Source organism: Gadus chalcogrammus, chromosome 4, assembly GCF_026213295.1.
Source record: "Gadus chalcogrammus isolate NIFS_2021 chromosome 4, NIFS_Gcha_1.0, whole genome shotgun sequence".
Lineage (NCBI taxonomy): Eukaryota > Metazoa > Chordata > Actinopteri > Gadiformes > Gadidae > Gadus > Gadus chalcogrammus.
In genome coordinates, this window is record NC_079415.1 from 9,410,382 (window position 1) to 9,424,414 (window position 14,033).

The 14,033-nt window shown below is 43.2% G+C and overlaps 1 protein-coding gene across 1 annotated transcript; it reads right to left on the reverse strand.

Annotated features, from left to right (window-relative positions):
- Positions 1–258: 258 nt before the first annotated feature.
- On the reverse strand, positions 259–13,676 carry zer1 (zyg-11 related, cell cycle regulator). Its single transcript, XM_056587983.1, has 16 exons — positions 13,546–13,676; positions 12,412–12,592; positions 12,147–12,297; positions 10,651–11,105; positions 9,063–9,236; positions 8,152–8,266; positions 7,422–7,568; positions 6,524–6,697; positions 5,700–5,915; positions 4,800–4,841; positions 4,588–4,707; positions 3,903–4,018; positions 3,250–3,438; positions 2,357–2,454; positions 2,038–2,140; positions 259–1,688 (listed from the first exon to the last, which is right to left on the reverse strand). Exons 2-16 carry the CDS (start codon positions 12,576–12,578, stop codon positions 1,601–1,603), a joined length of 2,355 nt encoding a protein of 784 aa, XP_056443958.1. The 5' UTR covers positions 12,579–12,592; positions 13,546–13,676; the 3' UTR covers positions 259–1,600.
- Positions 13,677–14,033: the final 357 nt, after the last annotated feature.

The following is a 14,033-nucleotide window of genomic DNA, read 5'->3' on the forward strand; positions in this document are numbered from 1 at the left end:
AGAATTATTCTAAACATACATTTAAAATGTGGAATCCAAATTCAGCTCATACATACAATGACTATATATATATATATATATATATATATATATATATATATATATATATATATATATATATATAGGCGGCAACTGTACCATCTGCATGCGTGACTGTGGGCTTTTCCTTTGTGGTTTAAGGGTCCTTAATTTATGAAAATAAGCATGTGTGAGTTTGTGTATAGTTGATGCATGTGTAAAATTGACCATGCAACTGTAAACGTAATTCAAGGAGACCGTCAAGGATAATGAAGGAACTTCGGTTTGGGTATTTATTTTAGATACGTTTCAAACAAATTTTCTCACTGTTGAGATGGCAACGCTCAAAGATTTCAGGTGTTGTACTAGCTTTCCAGGGCTCTGCAGTATTGCTGCCAGTAACAACAACAAAATAACACAGGTACAATGTTAGCAAATATAAGCTAGGTTCACCCTTATTGAGAACTAGTCGTATAAAAGATCCGTGTTGACCATCTAAGATGACTAGATTACACTTATTTATTTTATTCCTTAGTGTCAATAAAATCTAAATAAATTTAAATACAGTCATGAAAATCAAGAGTTGACAGTTATATTATAAACCATACACACATGGAAAAAAAAAAGGGTGGGACAGTACATGAAATATTTACATATATCACAAAGAACGCCATTATTTCAACTCTTATCACAATAATAATAAAAGGCGGGGCGTGTTCGCCCCCTTGCAATCACACCCGCCCTCCCTCCATCCATCCATCCAATCCACACCCAACAGCACCCTGCCAAGTAACGGCTTATTCTCTTCAATCGAGTGTAGTGGTGGGCTCCACGTTCCTACAGATGAAGAGGAGACAGGTTGGGGGGGCTTCTCCGTGAGTGTGACGTTGCTGCTGATGGGGCCGCGATAATGATGGGGCTGCAGACTACGGGGTCATGAGCCCTCCTACACAGCTGATAGGGATGGGGTTGGGGGGGGGGGGGGGGAGGATCCGCTTCTGTTGCCATGGAGTCGAACGCCATGCCATGTCAAGTAAGCGCCTCTTTTTGACTTTCTCTCTCCTCCATCTCACACACACGCTCACACACACACACACACACACACACCCCAAGATAGCTCCACTTTAAAGATACACATGGGCAGCTCTGTCACACACACACACACACACACACACACACACACACACACACACACACACACACACACACACACACACACACACACACACACACACACACACACACACACACACACACACACACACCGCTCCAGATTGCACCCGGTTGAAGATCCAAATGAGCAGCTCTCCCTCCTTCTTACACACAGAAACACGCAACACAAACTGCTCCCAGTTGAAGATATACGTACATGTGCAGCAAAAATAAGCACACCCACTCACAAATACACACCATGCACATCTTAAATCCATAATAGTCAAATCATGGTGCGTGTCCATCCAAATAGCGTTGTGATTCAGGTGTCCACAGAATGTTTCTGCTCTACAGAGAAAAATGCACACGGCTGTTGGCCCCAGTGAAGGGGTCCTATGTTGGTTTAGCTTGAAATGCGATGGGGGCTCCCTTAGGCCTGCTGTGCGTTCGCTACCTCCTGACCCTGGTTGATCTCCATGGGCTCCTCCTTGAAGTTTTCACATTGCTCAATTACTTTTCTGCAACACAAACAAAGAGAAAAATGCAACGGGTGAAATATGTCCTTTGACACGAATGGAAGTATTTCAACCAATGTGCTTAGCCACGGAGAGAACCATCTGGGTTTCAATCATGTGATCTGATGCTCCAGATTTCAAGCCACCATCTGGGCGGTTTGTGCCCAAAATGAATAATAAGACTACCACACACCCAGATTAGATTGTATTATTCAAGATTTTTAGTGTAGAACAATTAAAGGGGGGTTTAATAATGGTGAAAAGGTACCATTATGGCTTACAACTTGGAATGTGATCAACATCATGTGAAAGGTTTCTATATTTGCATTGGTTTATTTCGTTTTTTGTTTACCTTGCCATGTCCTTTGTGTCGTCATGGGAGCTATCCAGTTCAAGAACCTGCTCCAAAAGAGCTATTCCTCCCTCTTTTATCAGCAGGGGGCAGTATTTACTCGCTGGAGAGAGATTTTAAAAACAAACAACAGTAGTCTATATCATCTCAAAATAAAGTTGAATACAGTTCTCGCCAAACATTCATTCAGTCATTGCATTAGAAATATTGAAAAGTTCTGTTCACGTTATGGCCCGAGTATATAGAGATAAACAATGTAATATATTTGAAATTGAAAAGGGTTGTAATAGATGCGTGATGAAGGGTCTAGGATACTCACGATAAACAGATATTAGGTTGAAGAGGGCCCAGGTAGCCCAGTGCTGGCTAACTGGAGCGATACCCTGAGGTAAGAGTCGCAGGATGGGCTCAAAAGACCTGAGCAACACATAGCAGATAGAAGGCATTGATTGAACAGTAAGTGGGTGCAACGCATGGCCGGATTTTAAACCTTATCTACATGAAATGGTCCTAAAAATGCCTGCATTGCAGAGTACCTGACACAGAATCATGAACTCTGACCCGTTGCTTGTGTAATGAAAAAGAACTTCAAACCAAACCCCTCTATTTATATATATATTTATGAGACTTTTAGTTAAAATTGTTATCGGATGCTCGAGTTGAAACTCGGCTCAGCGTTAATTTTCCACAAGCTAATCAGTGTTTTGTAGGGGTGACCTCAAAAAGGCTAACGAAAACTGTGTGATTCGCAAGCAACAGCAAAACAACAACACTGACGCCCATAGTGTTCGGTTGAGGTGGAAACAGCCCCGCCCAGTCTGTGTAATATCAAACTGAATTATGAGGTGAAACGACCCAAAAATGATGATCAAGGTAGCACCGTGCTTCATTTTAATTTTACTGCATTTATAGAGTGCTTTTATCCAAAGTGCTTTGCAACATTGCCTCACATTCACCCATTCATGCACACATTCACACAACGACGGCGTAGTCAACCATGCATGGCGACAGCCAGCTCGTCGGGAGCAGTTAGGGTTAGGTGCCTTGCTCAGGGACACCTCGACACTCTGCTAGGACGAGACGGGGATCGAACTAGCCACCTTGCGGTTACTAGCCAACCCGCTCTACCTCTTGAGCTAATGCAACCCCATGCTACCTGGGAGAAAAAGGAAAACGACCAATCGGCTTAGCTTCCTCCGCGCGACCTCTGACCTGTAGTTGATGTTGCGGCGGGAGGTGACGTCCCAGCTGCGGATGGCGTCCAGCATCTTGTTCATGACCGTGTCCCGCAGTGGCTCCTCCATGCCCCACACGTCGGGCCCGTCGAACATGATGTGGGACAGGACCCCGCAGGCGTTGTAGGACACCTCGATCCCGTCCGCCTCACTGTACAGCAGCTTACTGTGGAGGGCGGAGGTGTTGGTGGGATGGGTTCATAGCCTCTTTAAATACCATTCATAATTTAAAAAGGGAGAGTACACTTTTTCTTTTTTTTTACTGAAACTTCCACACGACAATAAGCTTCTACCACTGGACCGTGGAATCCTAGCGACGTGTGGCATCGTGCTCATAATGCAAATCATCAACGTCCATCCCTTTATGAAGATAAATTGGTCTATTGTATATAAAGGCTCGCCCATGAACCCATATCATGAGCGCATATAAAACAAATACAGTTTGATATCGCTCCAAGGAGATTATTCCCAGGAATACTTATAATGTGTGCATATAATCTTGCTCACCTTCCGTTCCTTTCAATAACAGAATATCGTTAAGTACCATCATATCAGGACTTTTTTTGATGTTAAATCCCAGTACTTTCTTAAAGGGTCTGTAAAAGGGTCCTGTAATGGGCCCTTCAGTACCTGAACACGAGGATGAACTTTGGGGTGAGCAGCTGTGGCCTCAGGGCTCGGACCTCCGCGACATTACCCAGAAGCCCCAGCATGTTACGATGGAGTTCCTGCTTGTCTGGGAACTCCTGGAAGGATGAGCAATGAGTTATGTCTGTTTATTATCCATTATGTTTTGAAACAAAAATACATGAATGAATTCCTCAATAGTTCTCACTGAACGTCAATGACTGTCACTACGAGACAGTCAAGCTAGACATGAACGGTCAGCATTTCAGCAACTTGATTAAGAACCATTTGATCAGGGCCGCAGTAAACTAGCTATGATGCAACAGAAAACGAAACCATCGGCACGAATTGCCCACCGTTGACGAGCCTGCGTTTTGAACAGCCATGAGGGTCACCGTTGTAATTTAGGGGATTGCAAAATGCCCCACGGAAGTAGAAGTAAACAGTCTATTTTCAAGCTGTACAATATGACACCCCCACTGATCATGGTCATGGCTCACACTTCAGGTCGAAGAAAACATGTTATGTTTTGGCTCCAGCTAGGAACTACCTTTTAGGTTCAAAACCAATTACGGTAATATGTTCTTTAAATCAGAATGTAACCCGTTACATGTCGATGGAAAAAGGGGTATTAGTAAACAAGTCAAACAAAGGCAGAAAAGCATGGAGGAAATGAAAAGACGCTTACTTCTAGACATTCCAGGAAGAGACTCATGCCCCGGCAGTTCAGGAACATCTGGCAGTTGTCGGGCGTCTCGTCTGTGATGTTCCACAGCGCGCTCCAGGAGAACTCCATCACCTGGTCACACTGAGACAAACAAAGCCATGGGACTCAACACACTGGTCACGAGTCCTGTGGCTTACAGGAGTAGTTAGGCCGGCGAGGAGGTCACCACTCACCATTCTGCTCTGCAGCTTCTTCTGGATCAGGTTCAACATCGTCTGAGAGGAAGTACATACGCAAGATGTCAATGAATCATGGAGAGTAACAATACATGTGAGAGAGTCATGTGTCACCAGTTATTTTGATTCAATTTCAAAATGAACCAAAGAAAATTCTATCCCTTTAACTTGTGGTTGTGTTGCTTGGCAGAAAGAATCTAAAGAAACATTATGAACTGAGTTTAATCAGTTGGCTGCCTAATATCTTAACTCATACTGCATCATAGAAGAGTACCAAACCCTAGAACAAAAAGCCGAAGACTCAAACCTGATCCTGATATAAAACCCTAACCCTATTACCAAATTTCAGACAACAAAACCTTAGTACCAAACACTAGAACAAACTAGAAAATGCATTTCCTGGAGAGAATGCGGTGAGTGCTGTAGTACAAAGTGAGGTTGAAATGAAGGGATTTTAACAAAAGTTCAAAAGTCTAAATGGAGTAAACAATGTAAACATGCACACCATTTAAGAAAATGTAAATGGTTGGAAACAAATAAAGTGACAGCTGAATGAAAAACGCAAAGCATTGCTAAAAATGTCAAATGAATTGAACTGAAGAATCTGAAATGTCAAATGAATTGCCTTGCACTGCTGGTGTGTGTGTGTGTGTGTGTGTGTGTGTGTGTGTGTGTGTGTGTGTGTGTGTGTGTGTGTGTGTGTGTGTGTGTGTGTGTGTGTGTTTTTTGTGCTAGCATGTAACTTCCCCTTCAAAGGTTTGGTCAACCGTGCACCTAATCGAACCGCAAGTGCATACCCCAAAACATGTCTTGCTTTGTACATCTGGTCTTTGACCTATTGTGGCTGCTATAAAACACAACATACAATTTGTACACTCTCATAAATGAAAACAGCACCTTGACGAAGCCCATCTTGCCCACAGCCTCCTTGTGGTGGTTGTCCACCTGGCAGACCAGCGCGTTGCAGAGGTGCACGGCGATCCTCTGGATGGACTCCTCCTGGCGGGCCGGCTCCAGGATCTTCAGCAGCAGCTGGTTCACCCGGCTGTACTGGAACTCCAGCTCCTCAGGGATGCTGAAGTTGCACAGCGTCAGGCAGCAGTTCCTCTGCACCTGTGGGGGGGGGGGAGGACGGACCTTACTGTAAACGCCAACGCTATGGATCGTGTGTGGGTCAAAACCAGTCAAAGAATGAGGGATTTACTAGAGATAATGACCTCAAGGTCGTTTTTTAACGTTTATACCGTACGGGGTTTGACCATTTTTCCTAAAATAGATTTGCATAGGCAATTTTCCTAAATCTTTCTTTGGACAATATCAGCTTGTGTTATGCACACGTCAAGTGCACTGGTCTATTGACAAATACGGTTGATTCTAAGACTAGTTAGTACATTCTGCGGCGGCGGTTTGAAATGCCCGTCTGGGACGATGCATAAAGGGCTGATTATAGTTCCACACCAAGCAACGCCAGGATCACGCAGACGCTCCGACGCAGCCGTGAACCTGTTTTGGTTCTGCGTCAAGGTTTTAGTGAGCGGACCAATCACAGCCCTTGCTGCTGCGTCGCCTCGACGCAAGGTTACAAGTTTTTGTGAGGCGCCCGTCAGGCCCTTGCGGTGGAAACAAGGAGGGTCCGCAAGGACGTTGCGTCGCCGTGGAAACACAATCGGCCCCCTAAGAGCAGTGTCTCATCTGGGGGGTCTCTGGGGTGGAGCACTTACGGTGACCTCCTGGTACTGCTCCATGCCGTTCAGCACCACCTGGATGACCTCCCGCCGCAGACGCACGCTCTGATCGTTGCGGTAGTCCGTGTTGGTCAGGTAGAAGAGCGCCGCGCTGCCCGTCACCTGGATGCTCTTGTCGTACTTGTGGCACTTGAGCGCGGCGATCACCAGCTGGCCATGGAGAGGAACGCACAGAGGGGAATGCGTGTAAGACGTGAGTACGATTTGAGTAGTAGGAGGAGAGAGATAGAGCAGAGAGAAAAGGGAGGCGGGCAAGATTTTGTACACTAAACAGCCACAAATAACAGGAGTCCCTGCCTGGCTCCCACGTGTTTCTCTGGCATTGAAAGGTGTTGCATTTCACGCACCTGTGAGGAACCGATCAGCAGACGCCGTAAACCGTTCAGAGGCAAGTGCAGTCAACTTGAAATACAGATTAATTACTGATGGATGGCTATGCTACTTCTAACAAATGACACTCCAACGATAGCTCTGTAATCTAATCTACAGCATCTTTCAAGTGTAAATGAACCACCTGTTTGGATCAAATTCGAAAACTATGACTTAAGATGGAGGTGAGGAAGGGGAGGTGTTGTCCCCATGGTTACGACCCACGGCTACTTTGTAATGCTTTTTTTTTAAGCTAGTATGTGAGTCTAATTCGTGTTATATGACCCGGGGCTCCATAGACCAGGTGGTTTGGTGGTGTCGGGGGTGGCGGTGTTGGGGGGGTGGTGTTGAAGAAGTTGGTTGTGTTGTTGTTGGTGGTGGTGGTGGCGGCAGCGGTGGTGTTGAAGGTTGTGGTGGTGATGTTGAAGGAGGTGGTGGTGGTGTTGTTGTTGTTGTTGTTGGTGGTGGTGGTGGTGGTGGTGCTGGGTGGTGGTTCTGGGTGTACCTGCAGGGCTCGGAGCAGCTGACTGCAGTGCTGTATCCTGGCGATGTCAAACAGCTGGTTGATGGCGCGGTGGGCCAGCTCGGGCCGGAACTCCGTGTACGCCTCGATGGCGTTCAGGACCTGGTCCTCGTTCTTCGACCCGGTCACCTGACGGACAACACACACATCAGATCTGATCCCTGGGTAACGTGAACATAACCTATACATTATACGCCTACTGTACTTTCGATAACTAGTACACTAGGTACACTACACTAGGAAGTGTTACGCAAATAAAGAAGCTGATACATTACTTTACCGCTAGATACATCTTCACTTGTTGATTTCACACTTCATATATAACTTCTCAATGAATTAAGCTCTATTGTGTTGATCGATGTAGGGCTAAGAAATAATGATCAAATAAAGATTGAGGCAACACTTTGTTGGCCTCTTATACCATATTTTCCCTTCTCTCTACAGATAAGATACACGTTCATATTAAAAGGCTATCTAGTACAGTATCTTATCTTGGATTTATATTGACTCTTGGAAGATGGCCTCAAGATTATTTGAAATAAATTTCATTCAATTAAATTCACGCACACACGCACGCACTCGCCGTTAACATACAATCAATTGTAGTTAAGCGATGATGTGTTACAGAAAGCCAAAGGTCTGTTCACACTGATGGCTGTCGGGTATTGGATAACACCTAAACAACTAGTTTCTGCCCACCCATAACCTTTACCTTATATGCGGGGATATGTGTCACGTTACATAGCGTGGTGTCGTATAAACCCAGAAACTGTAGAGGTCTCTTCAGTTCTTGGAAGGGATAGATGCTGCTTTTGCAGGGCTCCGTGCTGTAAGGATGAATGGAAACACGTTCATGTCAATTAAATAAGCATGGCATTGTAAACGATGATATTAGCCTCTGTATTTCTTCCTAATTTTTAACGAATCAACTGAATGGCAATTAAAACATTGCTTTGAACTATGGTTACTTGTACTAGGCACTACTTCAAGTGTAATTCCAGGGAAAATGTAACCCAGGGTCTTTGTTTTGGCATGTAAACCCATCAAATAAGCCCTCTCGCTAGCGTAGCGGGAGGGCTACCATAAATAATATTATATTATCTATTATATTATTTACAGTAGCCGGTAATCGACTTGTGTGGACTTCCTGGAGACATGGACCTACCGGTAAGGCACAGACTTGGATAGCTGTCTTTTTTTAAATACTCGCTACGCTTACTAAGTTGTTGATGCTTCTTTTTATGTGTAGGAACCCTAATCATTCTACTCCAGAGGTTTGGTGCTATTTTAGTTATATTAGTGGTTAAAAAATGCTGATTTTGTGGCGTTCGCTGTGCCCCTCAAAAACATTGAAGCCAAACATTGCGCCGGGCAAACTCTATACTCGACACAGATACATTTTTCAATGAAAAATTTATCTGGAGGGCTTATTTGATAGGTTTACATGCCAAAACAAAGAACCTCGGTTACATTTTCGCCAGAATGACACTTTAAAAGAGCCCAATCGTGCTTAGAAAAAAACAACCAAATATTTAGATACCAAAAGCATAAACCTACACTTTCTTTTGTTCACCTAATAAATGACACAACCTATGAATGTAGGGCGTGGTTGCCGGGGGTTACCTGGCCCGCCCCATAGCGTCTTTGACGTGGGGGACGGTGCAGTTGTCCAGCATGACGTGGCCCGAGATGTCCAGGGACACCAGGTTGACCAGCCGCTGGGCAATGGCCGTGAGAATCTTCCTGGTCATCTTGAACTTGGACGTGCGCCTGCTCTCTCTGGAAACGTCCAGATGCCTGGGGGACACATTGAGAAGATGCTGTCGGGTCAATATCAGGAAATACACACACACACACACATACACATATATATATATATATATATATATATATATATATATATATATATATTAGGGCTGTCAGTTAAACACGTTATTAACGGCGTTAACGCAAACCAATTTTAACGGCGTTAATTTCTTTATCGCGCGATTAACACAATTTTTATTTTTTTTTTTTTATCGTCCTGTTTTGATCAGTATATGCCAATGTTGTTATCAATAAAAAAACATTTGCACAAGTCAAGCCGATGCCCTGCTCCATGTCGATAAGAGCATTAAAATGAGAAAAATTAATGGGACAAAGAAATCATGGGATATTTAGCATGGAAAAATTGCCTGAGAGTTAACTATGACATTAATGTGATTAATCGCAATTAAATATTTTAATCGCTTGACAGCACTAATATTTATAAATATATAGCGTTCTGTTTTTTAGGGGAACACTTAAGTTGTGAATGGTGATTCAAAATGTCATTAGCAATACCTACATTACGCTGAATAACTACTGATGCGTATATCCTTAGTGCACTTCCCCCAAAAACATAAAACATTTAACAGTGCATTATGCCGACTTTAGGAATAACATAATTTAGCTTGATGCTAATGAACATTAGGGCCAGAAAAAATATGAATATTATTGATACTAATGTTCCCTGCTCAACATAGGTCTCACAGAGGCTAATTGCCACACTATTATGTTTGACCTTTTACATTTCGTTGTAATGTTTGACCTCTTTCTTCTCATTGTAATTCTTTATTTACTTAGTATTATGCAGATTCAAAGTCTACTTTCAAACGCCTGTGTTCAGTGCAACAACAACCGTTGCCTGTATAAATACTGGATGATCAATGTAATAACTGCACTCCCTTTTACAACAATTACAACAACACAGTGGATCTACTGCCAATCATCCACTCAGCCCCTAAGATCACATAGATCAGTGTCACAAACACCTCGGTAGAGTGCTTTGTGTGAGCCTCGTGGTTGTTAAGTATTCTCTATCGTTGTTGGCAGAGAAAGTGTTCTTAAATCAGCTAACCAGAATCTGAATCTGATTGACCATGCAGACCCCACATTATGGTTCTCCATTCCTTATCATGGAGTATCCCCTCATCAGACACAGAAACAGCAGTCAATGTATTTCAAGATTTGGTTAAGTGGCATTTTCAACCTCGTTTCTCATGCGAGACATGGCAAAACAAAGATTAGGTTACGGTATATTTACGTTGATCCGGGGATTGACAGCGCAACCACCCTCTCCCTCAGTACGGCGTATCGCTCACAAATAAAATCCAACGATGCATGAACAAAGAGAACGACCCCCGACCTCCTGTGGCCGGTTACTGCAGCGGTGGGGGGGGGGGTGTCTTACCTCAGCTTGCCCAGCTCCAGCAGGGTCCCGACCAGCTCCTCCGACATGTCCACGTTGTAGAGCACCAGCGACGCCATGCGCTCCTTCCACTGCGTCAGGAAGGCGGCCCGGGCCAGCTGCACGCCCGAGAGGTCCAGCGAGGTGAGCGCCGTCAGCGTCTTCAGCAGCGGCTCCACGTCGATCTCGTCCGGCAGGCCGCCCAGGTTGAGCAGGCGCAGGCGGCCGAAGCCCTCGAAGTTAAAGTCCTTCTCCAGCGCCTGCCGCGACACGGGGTTGGCCAGGTCGTCCTCCTCGTTGTCCTCGCCGCACGCCAGCGGGGCGCCGCCCTTGCGGTAGAAGATGTTGCTGCAGCCGAACAGGCACAGGGACACCAGGGTGTCCTTGAAGCAGCCCAGCGTCTTGAGGCTGCGGGCCGACACGTTGCTGCAGTAGGTCAGGTGGAGCTTGATCAGGTCCTGATGGGAGGGGAGGGGAGGGGGGGGTTAGATCATTCCTTATGAATAGGCTCTTCAGATAATACACTTTTATTTTATTATTATCATATCTTTAGCTTTAAACATTCTGTGTGTAACCTTGGGATATACACAATGTCTTAAAATGTTATTTGATACACACATTAAGCTCCAGTTTTATTCTAGTTAAGGAAAAGTAAGTTTAGTTTCATGTTCAGTTCATTTGTGCTGTCTTGGTGTTTTCACGTTTTTTTTTAATATAGAACTTTGGCTTTTTTGTTTGGAAGAGTCGGCCAATACGGCAAGAAGAGTGAGATTAACACTTTTCAGCGCCAAAAACATGTTTCTCATTGTCATTTCAAATCAATGAAATAATGTTGTATCGAGTAGTGTTTAATTTCTAATGTAAAATAGGAGGGTCCATAATATTCTAGAAACATTTTGCAATTCACAAATGTGACCTACAGGAAATAACAGCGAGATTAACCTTTTGTGTGCCTTGACCACAAAGCAATTAATACGGTTTATATTTTCTGTGGTTGCCAGGCCACAAGATCTGAAGCCATCTAGTGGCCAAACCAAATTAATGCCATAATTCTACTGAACTCAAAAGTTTGCTTTACTTTTTGTTTGCTTGAACTATGGCGTTTTATGGTGATAGTTCACCATGACCATAAAATATAAAATCATGAGCTGACTCTTTTGCTAACTACTTGTTTGTCCAACTCCACGATTGTCCTAGTTATTAATCGTTCATAATTCTTTCTAAGTAATAAATAATACTGCTAAATTAAATTTTTTGCAACAAAGGTTATATTCATAAAGGAGACCAGAATTAAACTGCGACTGTATTAATGTATTTGGATTAAAATACCATTTATATGAGGTAAATAAGCAGAGGTAGTGGTCACTTGGTACATATTCCCACTCAACCTATTACCTTTCATTTGACCCATCATCAGCTCATATACAAATATAATAAGAAGTCTAATATTGAATAGGAAATGTTTGTTTGTAGATCAATATTCTTGGGTGTCACCTTACCTGTTTTCTAATGGCTTCCAAGTCTCTGTCGCGTACAAAATCCTCTCTGAGCTGTACTCTTGTGAGTCTTGTGCTTCTGGGGTCTGAAAATAACTGGAAAAAACTTTCCTGTGGCTCAAAGTTACTGTCTGTGTGAACCAAGTCCATATACCTGTTGATAAAAAAAAAAGTCACAAAATGTAACTTTTGTATTAAAACACTTCTTGGCCATTTCTGGCAAAAAACTATTTCACACATTATATATCTGGCAAATTCCTATACTTACGTGTTGACCAGCTTATCACAGATTTCACTAGGAAGAAAGATGTCTGAGCGCAGACAAAGCTTATTTCTGTATCCTTGGTAACACATGGTCTTCCTAAGGTTCCTCAGGCAGAAGACTGTTGCTAAAGCCATGAGGCTGTCCGGGTCGTCTCCTGTTTTTGCTGCCATATTAGCTTCTCCCTCTGGTACAGATCAAAGACAGGGTAGCAAAGAAGAACGTAGGAGTTATAAACTACAGACATTCACATTGCAGGCACTAGGGCACAATCATTTATTTGTACTGCCAAATGACTCATGAACGAGTTGTACATGCATCTATCAAAATAACAAAGTCATATTTGATTAACACATTTGGCAATCAGGATGATAAAGTTATAAGCCTCACCACTTCAATGTATAACAGCAAAACCGCTGCAACAATATTCATACTACCTTCTGTAATTACGGAACTGCTTTAATAATTTATAATCCCTACTATAATAAATGTGAAAATTATAAAATGGTTATGGCTTTTCGGCACAATCTTTATCTAGTTTAGAATACCATTTAAAAGTGAATACAATTAGACTGTTATGCCCTCTCAAAACTGCTTTTGCTTAAATTAATAATACATATTATTTTTGCATTACACTCTTCTTACATTCACATCAATGGATTCTGCCATAATGGTTGATAACTGTTAATGAACTTGTCTGATATAATAATTGTACAGTATACCTGCTGTACCTGTCCTGTGCTTCAATAGCTCGCTAGCTAAAACATCAAGAGAGTGAACATACAGGCAGACTATTAAGTGAGCTAGCTAGCTGGTTAGCTAGAATGTAGAATAAAAGCGCATATTATCATTATTAGCGTTAGATACCAACGACTCTTGTAAGCCTTCTTAGCCAAAACAATCTTAATCAATATCACCTATCGCTGTTTGAAGTTAAACCACGACGTGCCGATACGATGTCATCTGTATCATATATATACTAGCTTTCGGCTAACGTTGACTTTTGCTACTATAAGCGTCGCCTGCTACTTGGTAAGCTAGCGACCGATAGACTTGTGAGCTTAGTATAAATGTTCTGGGAGACGAGAGCATGATCGGTCAACTCTTCATTGTTGCAGAATTAACCAGTAAGCACTCTACCTTAGCTTTCGCCAAGGCTGGATACCTTGTTGACTGCTGTTAGATATATTTTCATCAGTCTCCACTCATCTGATTTTCGTTTTCGTCCCGATGTCAACAAACAGACTCCTCCTCTTCCACCACCTCACCCGCCCCCCTCCTGCTCTACCTTTTCCTACTTTCTATTTCCGTCACTTGTTTATGGTTGAAAATAATAAACATAAGTATCGAATGCACATCTGGCGTGCGAGTCGCTTAGGATACGGTTAGGTTATGCTGCACGGTAGGCCCTGTGTCTTTCTTGTGCCAAGTAACCTTGCGTTGACCCTATATATCGTATGGACCCTACATATGGATATAACTATTATAGTTGGCAGAGCTGTCATTTAGCCGACCTGTCTGCGTTTCCATCAATATGGCTGTTCATCCCTAAAGTTAAATGCATCATTTATATCCACGTTCCATAAAAGTAACTTCCTCACTTTGGTTTGAGAAGGCCTGCTATTATC

Coding starts and splice junctions, on each gene's coding strand:
- zer1 (XM_056587983.1), bottom strand. CDS start 12,578: ATGGCAGCAAAAACAGGAGACGACCCGGACAGCCTCATGGCTTTAGCA. Junction 4,842..5,699: donor GCAAGATGGGCTTCGTCAAG/GTGCTGTTTTCA, acceptor ACTTCCTCTCAG/ACGATGTTGAACCTGATCCA. Junction 2,141..2,356: donor CAACCTAATATCTGTTTATC/GTGAGTATCCTA, acceptor ATCTCTCTCCAG/CGAGTAAATACTGCCCCCTG.